The sequence below is a fragment of the Pezoporus occidentalis genome, unplaced genomic scaffold, assembly GCF_034315485.1.
Source record: "Pezoporus occidentalis ecotype Australia unplaced genomic scaffold, CSIRO_AGI_Poc_V1 ctg127, whole genome shotgun sequence".
Classification (NCBI taxonomy): Eukaryota; Metazoa; Chordata; class Aves; order Psittaciformes; family Psittacidae; genus Pezoporus; species Pezoporus occidentalis.
Genome location: NW_026913071.1, coordinates 2,185,405 through 2,209,357, shown reverse-complemented (window position 1 = coordinate 2,209,357; position 23,953 = coordinate 2,185,405). Strand labels below are relative to the sequence as shown.

General features: G+C 47.0%; 1 protein-coding gene across 2 annotated transcripts; it reads right to left on the bottom strand.

Moving 5' to 3' along the window:
* Positions 1–4,130: 4,130 nt before the first annotated feature.
* Positions 4,131–23,413, bottom strand: VWA2 (von Willebrand factor A domain containing 2). Of its 2 annotated transcripts, XM_062607922.1 has the most exons (13): positions 23,359–23,413; positions 22,692–22,766; positions 20,924–21,057; positions 19,286–19,395; positions 14,024–14,218; positions 13,535–13,665; positions 12,793–12,925; positions 11,025–11,080; positions 10,054–10,161; positions 8,603–9,184; positions 7,741–8,292; positions 5,035–5,157; positions 4,131–4,474 (listed from the first exon to the last, which is right to left on the bottom strand). In XM_062607922.1, exons 1-13 carry the CDS (start codon positions 23,405–23,407, stop codon positions 4,341–4,343), a joined length of 2,382 nt encoding a protein of 793 aa, XP_062463906.1. In that variant the 5' UTR covers positions 23,408–23,413; the 3' UTR covers positions 4,131–4,340. The 2 variants fall into 2 exon arrangements, with proteins under 2 accessions (XP_062463906.1, XP_062463905.1); XM_062607921.1 differs by lacking the exon at positions 23,359–23,413 and having other exon boundaries at positions 22,692–22,999.
* Between the last annotated feature and the right edge of the window lie 540 nt (positions 23,414–23,953).

The following is a 23,953-nucleotide window of genomic DNA, read 5'->3' as shown; positions in this document are numbered from 1 at the left end:
CAGGATGGGGTTTAGGTGGGAAGGAAGGAAGAGCATTAGTGAAGTGGTTGAGGCCAGTCTTTACAGAACAGACACCAAGCCAGACACGTCTGTAACATAGCTTTTGGTGGCTGTACCACGCCTGCAGAAAGGCACCCTAGCTATGGCACAAAGTCCTGGGGAAGGTCCTGCTCCCCTGCCTTTCCTAGCCCAGCCACTGACACAAACCTGCCAACAAGCCCATTAGCATCCTGCCAGCCTCCAAGCCTGGGATTCCCAAAACAACAGCTCGATTTGGGGTTGCTGTTTCTGTGAGCTGAAGGAGAAACAGCAGTCAATTCTGTCTTTTCCTAGCATCTCTCACTGGCGCTTTGTAACATCTCTATTATCACTAGCTGTCCCCAGCACAACACTGCCTTTAGATGGCTGTGGACCATCCTGGTAGCAAACACAGCTGCCTCCCAGACTAAAGGGCTTGCTCACCCCAGTCTCGTCCTACCAAATACCGTGTTGAAGGACTGGGTCTAAAGATACTGCTGTGCAGGGAGGCATAGCTCCTACTGCTGCTGACTGCCTAAGGCACTTTTTGTTACTGCTTTGATAGTTACTCCCTGTGTAATTCTCACCCCTGCACAATGCAGCCACGCCACCATGGGGCCTGCAGGGTGTCACAAGCAGAAGCCCATATTCTGCTGGAAGGGAATTTGCTGCTACAAATGCTTTTTCTTATCAAGTTTCTCACATAAGTACCTTCAGTTATTGCTTTGCATACTTGGAGCAACCCTACAACAGCTACTGGGGGATCCTGCCTAGCACATCCAGTGAGCTAGTGGCACTTTGATTTGCAGCTAAGACGCAAGTGCCAGGGGGAAAAAAAACCTGCCTCTCATTGATGGAGAAGTTGGCCTATATAAGTTGTCTCAGATATAAAAATCCATTTACTTCTATTGAGCAGAGTAAGACTGCAGGTGTTTTGCAAGCTGAAGAAGCCAGCTGGCTTTAAGAGGAGTATCAACCGACCTCTCACAGCCTTGTCTCAGCTCTTGGTGCTCAGAGAGGGTGGTACAGCAGGATCTAAAGTCCAGCTTCCCTGCTGCAACCTCTACAGTATGGGCACCAAACACATTTACTCATCACAAACAGGCATGATTTTGCTTGCTGAGGGAAGGTAAAAATAAAGGGGCTAAAATACATGCTACCTGCTTAAAACCCAGTTTCTTAAAGGAGAAACAGGCTCAGCCAGCAATCCTACAGAGCGAGAGTAATTCACAGCTCCATTAGTAACAGCAGCCCAGACATCTAATGACAACCTGGCACAGACAGCATGCTCTGTGCTCCCCCAGTGCCAGACAGGATTAGTGCTGGCTTCATAGGAACCCCAGCTCCTCAGCGGCTGTGCCAGTCTCAAGGGGATGAGCTCCCATGAGGTAAGTTCTCATTAAGTATTTCTGATTGGATCCCAGTCTGTAAGAGTGAATTTAATACAGGATCATGTCAAAGACCAAAGCCACTTATTCTTTCTTAATTAAAATTTGCAGGAGAAAGAGCCTAGAAATTAGCCTTGATCTTCAACTCAGATTTGCAAAAAGGAAAAGCCAACAGCCTCAACAACTGTTCAGCAGTGTCCTGCCTGCCTGTGGGATCAAGCAGGACTCTCCAAGACCATCCCATATACCCTGATCTTTGTTAGCAGCTTGGCTTTTCCCACCTCCCCAAAATGCCCCACCACCTTCTTACCTTGCAAAGTGTTTTGCCCTGTCCCAAAGGAGAGCTGGTGGGTGCTGCCATGGCCAGAGCACATCTAAGCAAGCATCCAAGGCTTTAGTGATCACTCGTATTTAGGAGGAAGGTTGCACTCTCAGCACATCCCATCATAGATCACTACAGCTCAACACATAGATCACTAACACATGGGGATCCCTGGGACACTTTGGGCACCGAGACCCCAGCCAGATGCACTTGGAGGCTAAGGGCTGGGTTTAGGAAGCAGCTTTCCTGAAACTGCTCCATGAGTTTCCAATCTCTCATACCATCCCTACCTGAGGAACTGATGCACAGGGCTAGATGGATCCCACCCAGCATTAAAACTTCTCCTGCGTGAGATTTTGCAGTCTGTGATTCATGAATCACACAGAGAGGTTCGGCTATCAATCAGTGCTTAAAAGCCAGCAGGATGGTATAAACGCAGGGTTTCCCCAGCTCAGACCCAGGCAAGCATCCCTTGTCCCAGTAAAGTCCATGCACTCTAAAAATGTACTTGCCAGCTATGTATTAAAGCAAAAAGAAGCTACGAAGGTTACACCAAACCACAGCTGCCACAAGACAAAGTGCTCAGCAGCTGTGAAAACTATCCTGCAGGCAACAGAGATATGGGGGAAAGGCTTTAAGCATGTGTATGAGGCCAGGAAAGCACACCCCAGCTCCAGAGCTGTGTGCCAGACAAGGTGAATACGCTTCCATTTGAGAGGGAAGACCAGTCTTACAGAGTACAAATGCCCCTGAGGAGTGAACATTAACAGATTAGTTTCTCTTTCTATCTCAAATATCAGCCTTCGACTAAACCTCTATTTTGCTGTGCCTTAGGACACAGACAATCTACTGAGTGACAGTGAAAAGAAAGAAGGAATTCTCTCTTCTCGTAGCCTTGTCTCTCCCACAGGGTAGGACTGTCTCAGTGCCAGCTTTCATCCCCGAGAGTGCTTTTAGACCATTCTTCTCTTGACAACAGACCTGAGGAGTAATTTGTGTCTCGCTTTGTACATCTAATGTTACTGTTCACACACAGGGCCAGGACATCTGGGTGAAGGCATTTTTCTTCTTCTAGGAACAATAGATGCTATTTTCAGGAGTGCTGGCAACCACAGTTAATGTCTCTGCCTCAGCCCTGTCCAGAGCTGCTCCTGCTCTCCCAAGGTAATGAACACCATGGGAAAGGCAGCAGAGAACAGCCCCACACTGTGAAGCACAGGCCCTAGGGAGCAATTTTACAGCATCATGGGCGAATTGATCTAGTGATCCACTGAGGATGATGCTCCAAAGGATGCAGGCAAGTGGCCAGACTGTCTTTGGAGACACGTGAACCACCCCAACACACCAGAGACCCAGCTTGTGCTATAGACTGCTGTGCCAGGGACAAGATCAGTTTAAACAGCAGGGGGAGGCAGAAATGCCATTCAGCTTGTCTGTCCGGGTTCAGGCCAGGACAAGCATGCTGTTCCTGTTCTCCGAAAGGAGAGCTAAGTAACATGGCAAAGCTCTAAGCCATGGAAACAGCACCAAAAAGATGAGGTGGGGCTTGACCTGGAATGTGCAAAAAAGGAATGAATAAGAGAAAAATATGTATGGGTAAAGGAGAGAGTAAAGATGTGGCCTGCAGGAGGAGAAAGGAAAGGGTAGATGGGATCAGGGAAGAGAGGTTCAGCCTTCTTTCCCCTCTGACATATTCTGGTCCAAGCACCCATGTGAAGCCACTCAGGAGGTTGTCCTGGTCCTGTCCCCTCCAGGTCAGACTGTGGCTGGCAGATAACAATGAGGCTGGCAGGGAGTTAAACCTGAAAGCAGACAGACAAAGGCCAAAGACCAGCAGGATGGAACAAACTATGGCTCCATCCAGAGCCTATAACAGAACAGATCTTTGCTTGGAAACGGTGGGGGATTGCCCTTACTTGGTGTATTTGAAGCCCTGCTAACTAGATTCGACCTGGGTTAAATGTGGGTGAAAATCAGTCAATGAATCTATGGAAAAACTGCCTGTCCCAGCTCTTTGGAGCTGCATAAACCATTCGATGATCTTGCCAAACCCATGCTTTTCAAACCTCTCCTTATTAATGCTTACAAATGACTGTGAAGCTAAACCATATTCAATCAGCCCAAATAAAGTCAGAGAAAAAAGCAGCATGGGCAAAAGCAGAATAGAGGCTCATAACCATTTCTCCTTCCTCTTATTTGTCTTCCTGGGTGTAGCAAACCGTTCACTCCAGCACCTCCTCTGCCAGTGCATTATCTACATTATACCCCTAGCAGGAGCTCCAGAGTTGCTCAGACTTCCACGTATTTTTAGACTGAAAGATCTCTTAAGAAGTCCATTAAAGAAATAATAATACTCACACAGCACTAGAACCTGAATGAGGAAATGCTAAATGTCAACAGTAAATACTTAAACACAAATATTTACTGCAATTACAAAAGAAAGAGAGCACTGGGAAGCCCAGTTTGTGCAATGCAGAAACTGGGAATGGCCTCAGCACAGTCCCTGTGCTGGAGCATCTCAGTCACTGCCAGGGACAGTGGTGGCTTGCTAGGTTGTGCCTAAGAATGGCAGTGTTCCTGGATGGAGAACTGGAGCACTCAGTGCATCTGTGTCAGTGTCCATGACCCATGTGTCTTCTGGTGTGCTGGGGGGCTCTGGAGAAGTGCTGCAAAGCCCTTGGAGTCCACTGCACATGGGAGTGTGGAGGAAGGACTGGGGATCGTGGAGAATCACCCCGGAGAACTCCTGTTGTAGAAGAGAAGTGCAGAAGTGGAATAGGGGTTTTTGGACCAAGGGATAAGCTCACACTCAGTCCATTACAACCCAGGAAGCATCATCTTAAGACGTCAGACATTAGAGGCTATGGGGTGGAGGTCAGAACTCCTGGGATCAGGTAAAGAGCACAGCATTGGACCCACCTTAACTAAGAACTTCCCACTATGGGCACAAGACCACCTCTGGAGGGCTAGAGACTCACCAATTCCTGGCCATTGCCTCCCAGCTATAGAGAAGAAAGGCAATGGGGAGGCTTTCACACCATGGAAAGCACTGAAAGCAATAGGGGTGGTGTCTCACATTCCAACAAAGACAGCTCCCTCACATTAAAAAGGAGGCAGAGATTTCCACCTTGGGGGTCAAGGAGGGATTGTGACAGAGGCCACATTAGCACCAAGACCCAACCACCAAACAACTGCCCAAGAGTTACAGCCACATCTCTGCTCAAGGGTGGGAGATGTGGGATCCCTTCAGAGGGGCTGGCAGACCAGACGGTGTCTGCTGTGGTTGCTCTATCTGCTGATCCTTACTGCTCTCACAGTGGGGTCCTTCCCAGCCGTGGCACTCACACCGGTAGCTCCCAGGCCCAAGGATACATACGCCCTGGTTCATGCATGGGTTGGGCTTGCAGAGGTTCACGGGGCTTTTTGCTTCTGCAACAGACATAAGCAGAAAGCAGGCTCAGGTGCATCTAGCATTAACAGCTAGGACACGTGTTCACATTCACTGGGAATGCTGCAAAAGTATCAGGAACTATCTATCCCAGACATCAAAAAATGTTACCTAGGGCTAAAGAGATTGGAAAACCACATTAACATGGCAGAGGATGCAAGCTCACAACCCTGTCTTGCCACAAAAGACAAACTCCTCTGTGTTTAACATAGAGAAGAGGAAGAAGAATGGCTTTGCTAGATGTTCTAAACTGGAGAACATTCCTAATAAATGACAATTCCTAATGACATGGGTTAGTGGTGGACTTGGCAGTGCTGGGGTAACAGTTGGACTTGATGATCTTAGAAGTCTTTTCTAACCCAGTTGATTCTATGATTCTAAAGCTTAAAAATATGGCAATATGTTAGGCTGCCTATCAAAGAAGAGCACAGTGGAGCATCTTCAGAGCTCTGCACTGAACATGTGAGCACTCTAAGTCCCTGCATCCAGACACTGCCAATACAGAGCAAGACATATGCCCTGCTCCAAGCAGTTTACAACCCCAAAAGCTACTGGAGTTCAAACCCCATTCTGCCCTGGAGAGGACCTGAGTTCCCACCAGTGAGGAGCAAGGACAAGAAGTCAAACGGGAAGCAAGGGTGGCATGAATGGGAAGCAACACAGGAAACATTTCTGTGCTGCTTTCTAGGAGGCTCAAGAGAAAAGCCTGCAACCACAGCCCAAGTTGTTATTAGCCCTGCTCATATGAAGTATGTGACAGCTTTCCCAACCCTCTTAACACCACAGAGCCCAGCTGTCAGCAGGGCTGGCAGTATTTCATGCTGCCTTCCTGCAAATACTTTAGGTGAAGTAGCAGCATCCCAGAGGGATTTGCTTCCAGTCTGCTGACAACACCACTGCAGTGTTGGTAAGGGTGTGAAATTCCTCTGCTGAACAGCTATGTGGGGTAGAGAGTAGAGCTGCTAGCCTTGCTCTTTGCTCTGTGGTAGAAAACGCATAGGAGGTGTAGGAAAAGGGGGAAACGAAACGATATTAATTCTATCCTCTATTCATCAGGAAAGTTACTACAGCTCACCACACTTTGTTCTTGTTCTCCCTGTACAGATAACGATGTGCACATCAACTCTCAACCTCTGCCTAAGCTTGGCAAAATTATCATTGAAATTCAGGTTTTTGACAGTCAAATCCTAGATCTGAGACATCTCAGTCTTTAGTTCTTGTTGATTTTTTATGGAGCCAAGTTGGGTTCAACAGCATTGTCATCGTGGGACATCTCAGATGGGGTCCTGCCTGACGCTATATCCCCAGGGATCTGAAATAAGTTTCTTCCACTTGAGGGATTATAACCTTTGATGATCTCAAGACTTTGTCTTTCCATTAATCAGATTCATAGACATTTAATGCTTAGGATATTTTCTCCTTGCCCCAGATCTTTTTTTTATGGTCTCTCTCCAGCTGAGCCTCAGAAGAAATGGGATATTGCAGGTGTCCAGAGGCAGGACCTGTTTCTAAATGCTTTAATCATAAGTCATAAATATTTTTTAAGCCCTTTCACAGACAATGATTTTGTTATTGAGCCTTGGACTTGGAAGCAGAAGCCTGAATGAAGGGTTTATCTCCACATTGCCCTTGGTCCTAGCCTATCTAGTGCAAACAGTGATTACCTGCACATGAAATGAAAGCAGCAATTCAGTCTCAGGAAATGATATGTTATTACCCTGACTCATTGAACCTTGCCATCTTTTCCCTTTCATCTGTGGAGCTGTAGTTAATTTCATGGTACAGTACATTGTTTTTGTAATAACACAGCTGAAAATACCACTGCAAAAGGAGCACATTGAAAAGCTCCAGGTAGAAACCATCTGCAGAGCCTGCCAAGAGACCAGCTCCTCACCCCAAAGAGACAGTGCTTTAGTTCTTTCTAACCCTGAAGGAGCCACAGGCATGCCCAGAGATGAAAAGGACCTTTGATAGTGCTGAAGCTCAACGTGCTTCTTCATTTGATCTTACAAACGAGTTAAAACATAACAAAAACAAGTAGCTAAGTGTTAGACTATTTTGAATGAGAAGCAAGGCATGGCATTTTAACTAGAAGCACTTTGGCCACCACTAATGTCTGCAGACCAGGGCTGCTATGCTTTCTGAAGGGCTGATTTTCAGTGAACACATTCAACACCATTGGCTGTGGAAACGTGTTCCATTAACCCCCCCAGTGACACTGCAGGGGGTACATCAACACAACTAATGCACAGCAAGTTCTACAGGTTTAAAGCAACCTCAGAAAAAGAGCAAACTTCTTTTTCTTCCAGGGAAGGCAGAACTTAGGCCTGGCAGGACTGGAAAGAGCCACTCACACTAAGCCCAGTCTCACCCAGTGGACTGAGTCAGTTGGTTCCTACTCCTACAGAATTGCTTTGAACAGCCATTAGATCTCTATGCCATAGTTTGCCCATCTGTAAAAAGCAAAAGATAGTATTGAGCTTACTTGGTAAAGCATCAGAAAACCTACAATAACAATGCCTGGTGGTACCAGCATAAAGAGCAAGGATGGGATGTTCTCTCACCTTCACAAATTCTTTCGATGATAAGGTCTTGGTAATACTGCAGGTCCTCATAGGAGGAGATGTGGACCAGGTAGCTGGGAGACCCAGCAACCCTCAGCAGCGCGTCCCTCTCTGCATCCCCAATGGCAGCCACAAACACCAAGATGCCATTGTTCCTCAGCTGCTGAGCTGGGGCAGCCGCATCTTCCATGCCACCTCTGCTTGTGAGCAGCACCACCACCTTGTTGACACCAGGTCTTGCTCCTTTCTGCACTGTCATCACATCACCATAAACATGCAGCAAGGCGCTGCCAGCAGAGCCCGAGCCCCCGAGGAAAGGCACCTGTTCGATGGCTTGAAGGAGAGCAGAATTGCTTGTGTGGGTGTCCAAAGCGAACACAGTGTGAGCTCTGCTGCCATAGATCACAAGGGCAATTTGGGTGACATCCCGGTTGATGCTGAAATGTGAACAGCTGCTCCTGACAAAGGCCCTCAGCTGCAGGAAATTCTCCAGGCCAACTCCAGATGAAGCATCCACCACAAATGCCAAGTCAAGAGACTGTGCCTGGCAGCCTGGATAAGAGAGTGGAAACATGGGATTTCTCAGAATATGTATGTACCCTTTTCTGACCAAAAGAAGTGGTCAGAAGGGGAAAATGGTGGGCAAAATTCATCACTGCTGATCACTGAAGGGTGATTTACAAGCCTTTCACACCAATAAACACAGACCCACCACAAAAAGCAGGGATGGAAGGTTAGTCCTTGGATCTATGACTGACACAAACAAAACAAGGACATTCATCCTTCTGTCCTTCCCTTGTCCCCAGTGGAGTTCAGAAGACCTCCTCGTGGTTTGACAAACTCATCCCACAATGAGTCTTACCTCCAGGATTGTCCACACTGCAGATTTTTCTCTGCAGCTCCGGGATCCTGTTGAACAAGTCCTGGGGATCAGAGTAGACAACAGTCTGCTTTGGACTGCCAGTCACCTTGGTCAGCTCTGCTCTCATGAAGCTGCTGCCTACACCAATCAAGAAGAGGTCTTGGTCTCTTGTGTACTTGGCAGCTTCTGCCACTGGATCTTGGGACCTGGAGTCAGTGAGCAAGACAACCACACGTGGGATATCATCCTGCATGTCTGCAAAGACTGGGGTGCTCCTAAAACCGTGCTGTGCGACGTACTGCAAGGCTCTGCCTGTCAGGGTTCCTCCTCCACTGAAATTCAAAGCATCAATCCTCTTCATGAGACTGACTGCATCCTTGTGTTGCTCCACTTCAATGGGTATCCTAACACTGCTATCATACTGGGCCACTCCCACTTTCATTGGCGAGTCCTGGCCCATCACTCCTTGGAGGAACCTCTTGAGGAATGCCTTGTAGCGTAAGAACCCTTCTAGCGTGACTGCCGATGAGCTGTCCACCAGGAAAAGGAGATCCACGCTGCACTCCAGGCTCAGCTTTGGTGCTGAAAAGGGGGGTATCAATTTGTCAGTGACAGGGCAACAAGACCAGCCCTGTGGTGTGGAGAAGGGACATGGTGTCCAGTAACCTAAACTGGTTTGCCAGGCACACCATGAGCTGGAGGACACCTGTGCCAGGAGGGTGCTTTGTTTTGGTTGGATGCCACACAAGGCTTTAGAGACAGGAAATACCCATGGGAGTCTGGGGGGATTCCTGAACTTTCGGATGGCAAACTTCAAATTAAAAGGGACAGCTCCTCTCGCGGAGTACTCTGGGAAAAACACCCCAAATTTTCCAGAGAAAGGAGAGGGTCCAAGCACCAGGCCCTTTTTTTTGTAACATCCTGAGACACTTTAAAGTGGGAGCTTTGAATCTGGGGGAAGCAAGTACAAAGCATGTCCTGAAATTGGGACCTTCTTGGATTTCTTACATTGAACCCCCAAAATCAGGAGTCCCTCTTCACCCTATGGGCTCAGGGAGGGAACCAACAGCCACACCTATGTGTCTGTCCCAATTTCTCTGTTCTGCTCACATGGCACCTGCATTTAGACCCAAAGGCCCAGGATGAAACTGTCAGTATTGCTGCTCTCCATATCCACAAGGTTTCTGAGCAGTGAGACCCAGTCACTGGGACTGACACAGACATAACCAGCATGAGACAATCATAGAAACATAGAATACCAGGTTGGAAGGGACCTCTGTGATTGTCTGGTCCAACCCTTATAGAATCATAGAATAAACTCATCCTGTCTTCTGGAGAGAAGCTCAAAGGCTGCAGCCCAACCCCAGTTGTCCCTATGGCCATGCAATAGACACCACAAAGGGCAGGACTCGGCCAACAGGGAAGGAGGAAGAACGCAGGTTTACACCTACCGCAGTGGATGTCACCTCCATACCCCACTGGGCACAGGCAGTGGTATTTGTCCAGTCCCTCTGGGACACAAGTGCCCCCATTCTGGCATGGCTGGGAGTCACAAGGATCTAAACGGCATCAGAGAAAGGAAAGACAGGGATTCAGCAGGGAGCCTGTCCCTTCCCATCTGTGCCATCAGTGGAAAAGGGGTCTCTTGCTGCAGAGTTTGAACTAACACAGGGCCACGTGCACCCTCACCTCCAAGGCAAATTCATTTTGGGATGGCTTTCCAACAGGCAGTGTTGCAAATCATGAGCTCACTTCATTTCCTTTAGAATAACACCAAGGAAGTTACATTCATGTACATACAGGATTGCTAAAGGTCAAGAAGCTTGGTCAGATTTACACTGGCAACGAAAGGATGAGAGTGTGGCCTGCTGCTTGAGCAATGTTGTACTGACAAAGAAAATTAAGCCACTGTCACCTGAACCAGGAAAAAGATGGAGTTAGGGGCAGAACTGAAGCACCACAGCTATTTTCATGGTCACAGAAACAGGCTGGCAATCAGCAAGGGTCATGTTCCCTGCTAAACTGACCATGGTACCAAGTGAATGAGTGGAGGCATCTCACTGCATACTCCTTTAGCTGGAGAGCAGTGACTCCTGGCAGGCATTGGGAAGCAGCACAAGCCTCTACCCCAGAGACACAAGCAGATGAGGATTAACTGGCTCCTCAAGTGGGAGGAGAAATGACAGGGTGATATTTTAATCCAAAAGACCTCTGGCTATAGATACCGATGACACAAAAAAAAAATGGATGCAACATCAACTTCTTGCTAAGGATGACATTTTCTCACTCAGTACAAAACTTTTAGAGATAAAAGTAAAACACCTTTCCTTTCATTCTTTTCATTCTTTATTTTAGTCTTTCTGCTGTTTAGTTCTCATCTTTCCTGCTTTGTAAATAAAAATTTTCAAAGGCTAAATCCTACCTGGACATACAGTTCGGAAGCATCTGGATGGGTGTTTTATCAAGACTCTCTTCCACCTGAAACAGGAAGAGTAAAACCTACCATGAATTTAAAGATGAACAAGGTGTCTTCCAGATTGACCTCAAGGTTTTTTCAATGGAACAGATTTTCTTTGAATACACAATTTTTCAAAACAAGTATTTCAAGAAAATGTCCATTCTGCATGGGGTGGCAAAAGAAAGAAAGAGAATTTCATCAAATCTACTCTTTTGAGTTTAAATTCTATACAAATGTTTTGCATTTAAAGATTATGGATGTATTTTTCAGGCTCCAGATTATTTTTTTTTGTTATTGTTACTGCAGAAAAGATGTCACAGTTTTTATTCCAAATTTGAATGAAACGAAAAATTTACAGCAGTGAGAATTTGTCATTCAGTGCAAATTCTGGCATCTGATTTATCCACCTGTAACTAGTGGACAAGCAAGGTTTAGAGTGGGAGGAAATCCTCAGTCTTCAGCTGTGCCTCCCAAGTGAGATTTTTTTAACTTCCTCCATCATTTCCCTTCCCTAAGGTGACCTGAAATAAACCCAGACCTTAGAGGACAAATGTATATTTGCCCCGCGTAAGAAGGCAGGTAACGTTGGTTCCTGACAGCGAGCTGATTTCTGCTTATTCTCATCCCTGTTAATGAGGTTTCTATTTATCCCATACCTGCAGCTTCACTATGCCACTGATTTTCCAGTGCTTTGCATTAGGGCTGCTCAAACTTGCAGCAACTGTGGCCAACACCATCACAGCTGGGATGCTGTAGGCAAGCCACAAGTTGCTCAGCTTTCCCACGCTGGCTGTAAAGTACAAGGATCTGGAAACACCCTCAGACATTAAGACAAGCCTGAAATTATCCATACAGTCATCCCTGAGTATATCCATGCACAGGCCATTATGCACAGCCCAGATCCAGGGTGATTTTCAAACATGAATCTGACTGCCTGGTATTAAAACAAACACACAAAGCATCTCTTCAAAGGAAGAACAACCCCCCACACACCAATTTCTGCACACCACCACTTGCACTCAGCTGCTTTTATCAGCAATGAGCACGAAGCAGCTTTTCCCTTCACAGCTCATTTTTAAAGCATTTCTCCCACTGTGTCAACTACAGTGACAATGTTATTTGAAGGACCTGACATGGTTTATGGGTTTTCAGCTCCAGCCTCCTCTCCCTGAGCAAGAGAACATTTCCTCCATGCAACTCATTGCCATTGACCTGATAATGCAGCTCTTTGTGCGCATTCTGGTTTTAGCACTGCTGCACAGGGGGTATTTTGCCAGTGACTGGAGCCTCTCCATAGGAAAGTCCTTCCCATGTCCCCCAGGGCAGCCAAGCAAAGGAAAAGGGGTTTCTGCAAGGAAGAAACCCTGAGTGGATGAAACCAAAGCAAGCACCAACACAGGGAGCCAGACCTAGAAACCTCTGCAGCAGAGACAGTACAGAGATGTAAACTTCAAAGCATCTCAGTTCAGCAGGTAGGTAACCAATCCCAAATCCGTTTTCTAATATTCATGGTTCTCTTGGGCTAATGATCCTCTTGTCTCAGCTCCTCCTCTTACCCTTTGCATCACATATAAGTCAATGGTCAGGGCAGGGAGAGCTTCTTCCCATGTCTAGGGACCATGTTTGCACCAGTCTTCCAAGCAACCTTCATCCCCATAAAGAATTAAGGTCAGATAAAAGCCTCAGATTCTTTCAGCCCCGCTCATTTCTAGAGCTGTGGTGTCCAACTCACCTGTAGAAAGGGCATAACGAAGCCCCGACTGCATTTGGCTGCTTTGAGCCTTTCCAGCACACATAGTTTCCAGCCAGCTCTTTCACAGTCTCCAGGGTGCTGCGTTCACAAGGGTGGGATTCAACTCTGCAACCTGTAGCAAAGAACAAATGCAAGCTTGGATCAATGCAGGAAAATGCAAAGTCTGTATGGGAGTGAAGCACCATTCCAAAACACGTTAGCCTTCCTCATCTACCTAGCATCAGCAGACCAGGCAGTGATTCACACAGCCTCCAGAGACTCCAGAAGGGTATTTTCCTGTTGACAAGCTCATCAGCCTGTCCCACTCTCTGGATGCTCACTATTTAGCCTGCTTTGCTTCTCTATAAAACTCTCACTGTTGAGTTCAGAGGTCAGTGACAAATTTTCAGCCCCTTTGGTGCCTTCATGATGGAATCATGGAATCAACCAGGTTGGAAAAGACCTTTAAGGTCATTAAGTCCAACCTCTACCCCAGCACTGCCACGGTCACCACTAAACCATGTCACTAAGGGCCTCATCTACACGCTTCCAGGGATGGTGATCCCACCACTTGGAATCACCAGCATGCCATCCAGTTTGGCCACCAGAATCAGGATAACCCAGAGCACAAGACCTACTAATTCCCTTGTACACTTTCTGACACTGCCTCATCTTCCTCACTCAGTGACACGATCCAAGCTCAGAGCATGGACCTGAAGAAGGAGCCAGGACGAGGGGTTACCTGGAGCGGTGGTGCTGCAGACAGAGCCGGTGAGGGTGCTGTACAGGCCGTTGGCAGCATCATCAGCATCCCCAGCAAAGACCACATGCTTCTCAGTGGGCTCACTAGCCAGCATGTGCAGCTCCTCCCACCTGCAGAACAAGGGGGTGTTCAACCACTTAGCTATGCCCAAAGAACCAAGTATCAAAACAGACCCTGTGCAGTGAACAGAGAGCTGATGCAGAACCATGACACCCTTCAAACAGTTTTCAAAGGCTTTGTATGTTTAATCTCAGGCAGTAGCATAGCTCTAAGTCAGTGGAAGAGCTTCCTTCAACACTAGTTCTCCTACACCAGCAGCCAAATCAGCATTCCCTCCCTTTGTTAACCCACAAATCCCCCTTTTCTCTTTCCAAAGCTCACATGAGGCACAGGGCCACCCTTTCCTCATGAGAACTTGCCATTTGGCTACCTGGACCTCCATTTCCCACTCTATGGGAGGTTTCCTACCTTGGAAACTTGATTCCCACTGCAAAAACCGTGATGTGTCTGTCCTTCACCTGCATTGCGGGCATCACGGTGCTGCCCTGGGACTCGCCATCCGAAATGATGATCAGGACTTCAGGGACACTAGAGTTTCTGCCACCAGGGAATCCCTTGCGGAGAACGTACTTCAGAGCCCGACCCGTCTCTGTGCTCCCACCTCTAGAAGGAAGGGAGATAAAATCAGAACAGTGGGAAGCAAAGCTCTTCTCTTGCGATTGTATTTACCATTTGATTTTCAAACTTCCACCCTCTGGTAAAAGGGAACTTAGTATATTTCTGCCTGTTGCAAGACCACACATCCACAGAGATGTCTAACCCCGTCATTCCTCTCATCTTCCTATCGATAGGTCACATCTACTCACCCTTGCCTCTCTCATCTCCAACAAAGCTTCTAGCACACAGCAGTTTCTGCAACTGGAGCAAAACCAGAGCTCTCAGATATTTATTTACAGCTTTGACAAATGCCTCAACTGCTTTTGGTCTTCCATCTAAAACTGCAGTCACTTCTGCAAGAGTTGTGAGGAAAAGCTGTTTCACAACAACCTCTTGTATTCCAGTCAGAAACACAGTACAGGTGGGCAAAACGAACAAACACCAGCATCTCAAAGTGGTTTCCTTTCTCTTGATGGATAAAGATGCTATAAATTCTTGCCACATTTCATCCCTTTCCTTCCACGGAACCTTCTGCCATTCTTACACCAAGAGCAAGAAGGGAGATACGTGTCCCAGTTTGTAACCGAGTGTCTGCAGTCCAGCAGTATGCAGAGTCTTGGCCTTTTTCTCCATGGTTTATTTGCAGGTTAATTTGATTTTCTACTAAAAGGCATGTGTCCATCCTGTAGTAAAGCTCCTGGAAATACAGATGCTGAAAGCTTCTTAGTGTACCTCTAGAAACTCAGAAGGACTGGACACAAGCGATGCTTTCTTCAGGGCTTCACCAGTGCCTTTTATGTGAGGAAAGTAAATGTTAAGAAAAGCCACCTCATGCTCCAGTTATCTAAAACCATGAAAAACGCAATCAAAATCAATACTCTCATCTGTCAGGTTGCTTGCCTCTGGCAAGATAGAGAAGGTGCACCAGCCATTGATATTCACACAAGCTGTACCCATCACTTCTCATTTTGGAGATGGGATCACCTGGAAGAAGCACAAGGCCATTTGAAACTGGCACAAGTTACCTGCTTCAGCTCACTTGTGGCTCAGATGCCAAAGCCACCTTACTCCTCATACTGCCTGCACCAAGTAGTGTCCTGAAGTCCCTGTGGGGCCTGGCTGCCCTCAGGTCTGGGCTATCATGGAGCTTTCCTGTGTGTCTCTCCTGTGAAACGTTTCTTCCAATGCATGTAACTCAAACAGTGGGTTTGGGTAGCCCTGCCACCCTTCATTTACAAATTAATGGGATCTCGAGAGTTGAGGGGACAGATGTGTAAAAGCATCAGATGATCCCATCTGAAAATCTGCTCTGAAGAGCTGACTGGTCCTGAAGAGAGGTGAATGTGGGGAGTGGGATCGAGGGGTGCACATGCTGGGCTCTGAGGGAATGAAAACTGTTACCTTGGACCAAAGGTACCAGAAGCAGATTTCAGTGCTGATTCCAGGTCCTTCTCCACAAAACCATTTACTTTCTCTTTCCTGGCTCCCCAGAAGCAGTTCTAGGGTGTAAGAAACCAGCTACTTCCATATTTTGGCAGCCCCTGGATTCTCCCCTGGAGAAGGGAATGTTTCTGAGGTAGAAAGTGATCAGTTCAATACTCATCAATCCTCTCAGTAGCAAAGTACTAAACCTGCATCAGGATTCAGGTGCTAAAGGGCACACAATCCAGCAGGGACACATGCCAACGGCAATATAAATCAGCAGGTAAAATGTGCTGCTGCTAGGCATTAGGGAATGGCAGGCATCAAGCCTTGCAGCTATGCAATAGCACCCAAGGAAAAGCAACCGTGATTGCAGTATAGGTAGAAAATGAGCTACGTGTTGCCAGAGAACAGCTTTAGTCAATGATGCTTTAGAGATCCTGAGACTCATTTCTTGTGAGATTATTAAAGAGTAAGATTTGCTGACTGCTGGATGCCTCCTTAGCCTAAGAGCCTGACTGGCCTCCCAAGCCTGTAGGCACTGGAGCTGTACGCTGCACACCAGCACAAAGCCACAGGGAAGGAAAGAGAGTTCCCTCTGGCAGCAGGGATGCTCACCACAGGCAGGGTTATGGCCAGTGTCTGCACAGCACAAGGGTCTCGGTGATGGCATGCTGGATGTGAACTGGGAAGGAGCCCCTCATTGCAAGTGTGCTGAAGATAAAGCAGAAGGGAATAAAAAAGGGAGTGCTATACATACACATGGGTCTAAGAGGGGAACAACAATGCGTGTTTTTTATGGGCTGTACATTTACTCTAGTTGTTCTTTCCTCTTAGTGAGCTCTGTGGAGCAGGGACTGTCCTCTGCTTTCAATACTCCAGACTGGGCTCTGTGTTTTAGGTACCATAAAACATCACCAGAATTATATATAAAACGATCACCTGTATCAGGCTGAGGCAGGAATGATGACACTGTGAGCCAAACACTGCAGTTTTATTTAAGTAAAAGCCACGAGTAACCTGATAGAGACCTTGGAGAGGAGGCAGGAGATGGTCTCACCTCTGCCTTGCAGGGTGGACTGTGCAGCTGGACCCAAAGGTGAAATCGGCCCCCACTGCCCCAGCTCCCCATCCATCTCCTACACTTGGAGATGTAGGCTACCCAGGCAGCCCCTGGTGCAACCAACTTAAGCTTCACATCAACACCTACTCTCTGCACCCCGTCAATACCAGGCTAAGACCTTGCTACAACACAACACACTGGGAAAAAGCCTTTCACCCCCTGTAAAAATCAAGGGCAACCCACACAGCAAGTTCTTCAGCTGCTGTTGACAGCTTTGACCCCTTCCTACAACTCATTAACTCTTTTTGGTGTTGGAGGAACAAACATTTGCTTATCTCAAATGGGTAAATCCTGCATTGACACGAGTCTCCCTCTTCCATTCTTGGTAGTTCTCCATCTGCACAAGGCGAGAGGTCTGTAATGTGCCATGCCTGACTGGATGTTTGATACCAAAGAGAGCCCAGTTCACTGGGAACTTGCTCCAGACCTGTTGATAACTAAACCGTGAGATCAGAGGAGACATTTCCAGCTGTCTTCTACCAAGGAGCTGTGCTGTAAATCACTTCCTATAATTGCCTTTTACATCTGCTTTTATAGGCATCCAGAGCAAGCAAGGAGAACCAAACCACAAGTGTTATTCATTTATTGGAGGCATCATGTTGTCCTTCAGCTGTGTTGACACAAACACACCCCATTTGCTTTCTGAACATCCATCCTGTGCTTTAGCATCTGATTCCTGATTCACCTGTTCAAGGAAAGCATTTGATCGTGCCCAAGTTCATCATTTCATGCTCATTTCATACTGTGTTCATAGCATGTCCAAATATGCCATTTCCTGACCAGATGTCAGCAGCTGTCAGATGCTTCAGTGAAAAGTGCTGTGCATGAGGGAAAATATATTGTGCATAGTCAGTCTGATGACTGAATCTCGATAACTCAGCTGTGCCCACATGAGCCCTGAGGGTTAGAAAAACCTAATGAAGAGTCTCTGCACAAAAGCTCCTTAAATTCAGTTTCTTACCAATTTTCACTGGTTTTGACACAGTGGGTGTGTGTTTAAGGCATTACTCCAATGAGGATTTTCTGAAGCTGAAGGAGATGTGGATTTTACCTGCTGCCTTTCCTCCAGGACAGCGCTAAGAAAGTTTTTCTCCTCTAACCAGTCATTGACTCGTATGAAAGAAATTCATGAGAAGTTCAGCTTCTGAGATTACTGCCAAATTTGGTTGGGTTTGGCCAACGAATTCAAAGGCTGACTGGACAGGATTCACAGAGAGAGACCAGCAGGCTCCAAATAAATCACAGAAGCTTCACTTTAGTCTGGTGCTGCCTCCTTTCAAGTGCTCTCAGCTCCATGCCTAGAGCACAGGGCTGAAGTCAGGAAACGCCTTGCTGGCCAAAGGCTCATCAGAAGCGCATCAAGAAGCCTCTCAACCGAGACATCAGACACACAGCTTTTTCAGAAGCCAACTGGAATCCATCCATAGCTGTTTTATCTGCTTTGAAATGTCAGCTTTTCATTTAAACTAGATGGAACAGCCAAGCACAAGGTCATTCTTTCTGTTTGATCTGTCAGCATCCATGTGTTCTCATCAAGGAATTTCAGTGCCAGACACCAAACACTGCTCCGCTTTCTCTGTTCTCACTGACTTTCAGCCAACAGCCAAAGAGGAGGAGTGTAGCTTGTTTTCTGAGAAGTTTTTCCTTTAACGTTACACGAGAGATTTTCTTGATTTGATAAACTTACCAAAAGCAATGCAGCAAAACCAGCCAATTGGTCTTGCTTGAGAAAGTCAAAAGTGATCCCATTTGCTTGCACTATGTACATCATGCTGAGAGTAGCAGACATCCGTAAGAAATGCAGAGCTAACTTTACCCCTAATGCATACGAGCTGAAGAAGGAGTAGACTCCCACAGGCCACACCAGTATCTTAGCTATCATCAAAACAAGAGTTATTTGGGGGTGGTTGTCAGATCCTTCATAGATCCAAAAGTATTTCGCAGACATGAAGAATTTGGATTTGGAGAGGCTGTAAGGACAGGTCTTTTCTGGGCTTCTGGCTCCATTTCCTGAGGTCGTGGGAACACATCCAAGTCTTATCATCAGGAAGAAAAAAGGTTTCCCTCTGAAAACCTGATCCTGTTGAGTTCAGCAGGTACACATGCACAGACATCCGGGGAGCAGGAATTCATCACTACTTCATAAGACAAAGGAAACTGTAACCACCAAAGCCATGTCCTACCTTTGCTCAGGTGTGTGGAACACCACACTAGCTTTTCCCTGGAAGCATGTAACCTACCGCCCGGCACAAATGGCAAGAAAAACTCACCAGGAGGGTCATGGAAAATTCTCCCTATTTACCGTGTTACAGTGGGACACTGAAAACTCCCTCCCATCAACTTCCACCAACAAAGCCAGACCAGGTTTTAGCAGGCTGTGGGTTATGGGCCACAGTGCTCATCCACCCTCCTCCCTGAGGGCATCACATTGGTGTATGCACAGCAGGGCTGGAGGTGTCCTGACCTCAACAAACTCCCAGTCCAGAGATCATTCATAGCCCCCAAAAAGAGCTGTAAAATAAGCTGACCTGAACACAATCCTCTTGATTCTCTCTTTCACTTCTTGTTTGGTTACATATGAATCCAGCGGGAATTCAAGGTGAGGAGTTGAGCTGAACTGTATCAAACCCACGCGGACCTAACAGAAAAGGTTGAAGATTATGAAAGGTATCTGTGAGATTCTAAATAAACTTCAACAAGGAGCACAGACCACAGCATCTCCTTTGCAGACTGTATACAAGGCAAAATAGTTCATTAGCAAACAATGCAAGCCTCTGCTGCAGTCACAGGCAGCTCAGGATCTATATTTATCCATTCAGAGCAGCAAGGAGCCTCAAGCACAGTAAGTTCATAAATAACACCTCTTACGCCAAGCCAGTTATACACTGCACAGCAATCTTTCCATTACTAAAAGCAGCTCCCTCCGGCATCGAGCACAGCAGGCAACACAAACCAATTATTTTTCCACTACCTCCTCTAAAACTGTTTTCTATCACTGAAAATGCAAATAGACTGAATTGTCTGTATTGGGCAATACAACCAGGATGTTCCACTGAAGCCTGACAAGAAGTTTCATGGAATGTGACAACTTCAAAGGTGAAAAAACTACTGATTTTCAATCTATAGGCCTATATTGCAGTCTAGTTGAAGGCGTCCCTGCTCATTGCAGAGGGGGTGGACTAGATGACCTTTGAAGGTCCCTTCCAACCCAAACCATTCTATGATCCTATACAAGTCTCTACTCTCAATCAATTTAATATGAGCCATGAAAAGGGAATGTCCATTTAACCTGAGCTGCCCAGCATCTCTCAAAGCCTCAAGTGTGCACTGTGACTCCTTGCCATCATTGCCCAGGCTGCAGGAAGCTCCCTGTGCTGTGTGGCTGAGCTGAGATCTGAAAGGTGAAAGATTTCTTACATAAGAAAATGATGAAGGGGAATGGTGATTTCAGCATCCAAAGGATCCTTCCACAGGGGCAGAGCAGCGGCTTGTGGTTTTAGGATCTGGAGCAGTAGAGGCAGTTGGTCTGGAGGAAGTTTTTGGGTACAAATCTAAGTATCCCTGCTGTGGGAACCAGAAGCAAACACAAGAGCTGCCTCCACTCCTTTGCTCCCAGAACTCTCTAGAGAATCAGACATGGACCAAGGGTCCCCAAAGCTGCAGCAGGCTCAGACCCACCCCCTGTCCTGCCTCAAGTTTCTCTTCCTGCTACACAGATACCTTGCATCCCTGGCACAACCTTCCCAAAGACCTGCCAATTATTTGGAAAGGCTCTGGCAGGGAATCAAGTACAAAAACCACTCCAGCCTGCTCCAAGGCCCCTGACTAAGATGCCTTGCAATGAACGTTTTCCCTTCCAGTCATTTTAATCCATGAGCATCCAAACCAAACTAAAAATCGGTAAAAAAACCCACCCAAATCATAATCTTTAACCTGAAATATTATGTCTTTTTCTCAAGACCAAATGGAACTGCTTAAAATCTGTGGAGAATCAAGAAGTGTCCTCCAAACCCACTGCTTCACAAACCTCCACCTCATCTGTCTGGATAAATACCCCATGGTAACTGCTAGGTTGAATGCTGCAGTTTCACTCAGCACGTTATCACTGGCCTTTCCACACATTGACAAGCTGTTTGAACCTAAAATGAGACATTCCTGACACTCACCCTGTCTGGGTGGATGTCCAAGGCATCACAGAGCTTGCTTGTGAAGCGCTTAGACCTTTCAAAGCTTCCTTTGCCAATGCTGTAGGAGCCGTCCAAGAGGAAAAGGACATCAAATGAAGCAGAGCACTGCATCACTAGGAGAAAAGATAGACACTCTGAAACTGCACCTTATTAGTCTGACTGTCTGAAAACAGATAGCCAGGAGCAGAAAATCCAGACAAATAGATTTGCAGAGGACAGACACAACCCAAAGCCTGGATGCACTCCTGCTCTGGCCTGCACTGGTTCAGACTTGTCATGGTTTAAGCACAGCCGTGATTTTTGCTAGCAAAACCCTGAATTTAGAGTTAGGGTTTTCTAACAGCAGATTACAAGGGATTGAAAGCTGTAAAGCATTCCCTTCTGGGTCACTGGTTCTTCTAATGGGGCAACCACCCTTGCCCTGGAGCACTGCACTGGGGATGAGCTGGAGCACAGCCTGCCCACCAGCACTGTCCCAGCTTGTCAGCCTTGCCCTCACTGCTGGTCTGGATGCGGAGATGCAACAACCTGGGTGCTGAGTGCAGGCACTAGCCACAGCTGTCTGCTTAAGCATGCACAGAGAAAGCTGCTGTGCCTCCATCCCAGTGTGGGCTTGGCATGGGGACTTGGAGACCAGGCTGGATGGGGCTTTGAGAAACCTGCTGTAGTGGAAGGTGTCCCTGCTCATGGCAGGGGTGGGAACTGGATGAGTTTAAGGTGCTTTCAAACCCAAACCGTTCTATGATTCTATGCCTGCAGCCCACCAAAGGGCTCTTGGTGATGTGCATCAGTGAGAAACATCCAAATAGGGCACATCAGGATGGAAAGTCTGAGCTGAACACACAGTGCTAAGGATGGGGGCATGCCTGACATAGAAACATAGAATCATAGAATAGTTAGGCTTGGAAAGGACCCTAAGATTATCTAGTTCCACCCCCCCTGCTATGGGCAGGGACACCTCACACTAAACCATGTCACCCAAGGCTCTGTCCAACCTGGCCTTGAACACCGCCAGGGATGGAGCATTCACAACTTCCCTGGGCAACCCATTCCAGTGCCTCACCACCCTCACCACCCTCACAGTATCTCCTTATATCCAATCTAAACTTCCCCTGTTTAAGTTTTAACCCATTACCCCTTGTCCTATCGCTACAGTTCCTAGTGAAGAGTCCCTCCCCAGCATCCTTGTAGGCCCCCTTCAGATACTGGGAGACTGCTATGAGGTACATGTAATTTATCACTTGACAGGCAGACAACAGGAAATAATAGCTAGCAGGAGAATGCATGATACTGGTTGTGAGTAACCAATTGAGTGTACGTCAAGGGAGCTGTAGGTGAACATGGTTTGGTGGCAGCCAGAGCGCAGTCATCCCTGTTCACTGCACTGTGGCTGTTGCTGGCTTCACAGGCTGAACAAATTAGCCACATGAGAGGTCTAATCGAGCCTGTGATTAGACACAGCTCCTTAAACCAGGATTGCTTGAAACAGGCTCTGAAGGAACTGACAAACACCAGCCAGGTGGCAAATATCCAATATGGGAAAACCAGAGCAGGTCACATCCCAAAAGAGCTATTACCAATGAGGGGGGAAACCAGGCTAGGGCAGAAGCAGCCACAATGCTGTGCTTGCCAGAGCATTACAGACTGAATGAGGTCCAATAAACAAACAGATAAATTTAGGGGAAAAAAAAGATAAAGAAAGAAAAAATTCAAAAACCAGAAAAATTTGCTTTAAAAATGAACTTACACTGGCCAGCAGCTGCGATCTTGCTGATCATCTCCTGGTCAGCATGAATCTCTTGTATACCCCACACCAGCAAAACTGTGGGATCAAACAGACAATCACCCATCAGCACTAAGACCTGCCTTAATAAAAACAAACAAACAAACATGCAGGCTTTAATCTAGAGCAGCAGAACTGCTGGCTTGCTGGAGAGATTTCATGTTTGCATTGATGTGTGTCTATGGGAGGAAATTCCTTCTGGCAGGGACACAGAGAGCATGAAAAATGCCAAGGACCCACAGCACAGGAGACAGTCCTCTGCTCACTGCATGCAAGGACACAGTGCAAGAATGACAGCAAGGCTAGGCTTAGGCTTCAAAGATTACAGGCATAAGCAATGGAGACACCCAATAGTCGCATTGGAGGCATTAATGAGCTTTTAATATCATAACAACATCAGCTTTTCCCATATCAACAGACACTTCACATATACAGATGTGCAAATTCTCAGCAAAGCTGTTTCTCCAGGTATTATTTTCTCCTCTTCTGTGTGAAACTGTTTCAGAGATCTATTTGTAAACCTCCTGGAGAGGCACTCATTTGGCCCTCATTCCTCAGAGCGAAGAACTCCAGAGACAGGGAAGCACCCGCGATAGAAACCACCGATGAAACATGGCAACTTCAAACATACCTTGGGAAAGCAGGAAAACACAGATGGACTCACGTGACAAGAGGCTCATGGTGACAAATCTGAAAGAAAAATAAAGGAGAGGAGCATTGATCCAATGCCTAAGGCTGGATTCTTTACCTGCAGTTGATCACCTCCTTGCTGGTTGTCTCATGGGATGAGTTCAGATGAGTTCTGAAGAGCAAAGGCAGCTCCTGGGGAGGAGGGTGGGAAACAAATAGAAGGAAAAAACAGGAAAATGAGGAAACTATGGAAAAGAGTCTCCCTGTGCACTCATCTCCTTTCCTATTCAGACTGGAGAAAGCAGGTTTCAAGGGGAGGGAGCACCCAGCCGCCCTCCTCTCCTTCTCTCCATAGCCACCCAGACCTCTGTTCTCCTTCTCATCACTGCACCTCACTCTCAAAGCCGAATCCCACCAGGTTCCCTGCTGCCCTCAGGGAGCCAAACACAACTCCTCAGGGGGCTCACTGAGCATGGGGCAGAGCAATGTCCCCCTGACCCTACCATCCAACTGAGACATCCCTGCCTCAGCCAGCGCTGCAGCCCATCATTGCGGGTCTTCAATAACACTCAACCACAGGCTCTTTCATGCCTTAT

Bases quoted from the DNA above. Each gene is read 5' to 3' on its own strand.
- VWA2 (XM_062607921.1), bottom strand. From the start codon at position 22,836: ATGTTTGTTTGTTTGTTTTTATTAAGGCAGGTCTTAGTGCTGATGGGT. The intron at 14,219-19,285 runs GTCAGCTTATTT...CCTTCCTTCTAG, and splicing joins ATCAAGAGGATTGTGTTCAG to AGGTGGGAGCACAGAGACGG. The intron at 5,158-7,740 runs GTGAGAGAACAT...TGTCTGTTGCAG, and splicing joins CATCGAAAGAATTTGTGAAG to AAGCAAAAAGCCCCGTGAAC.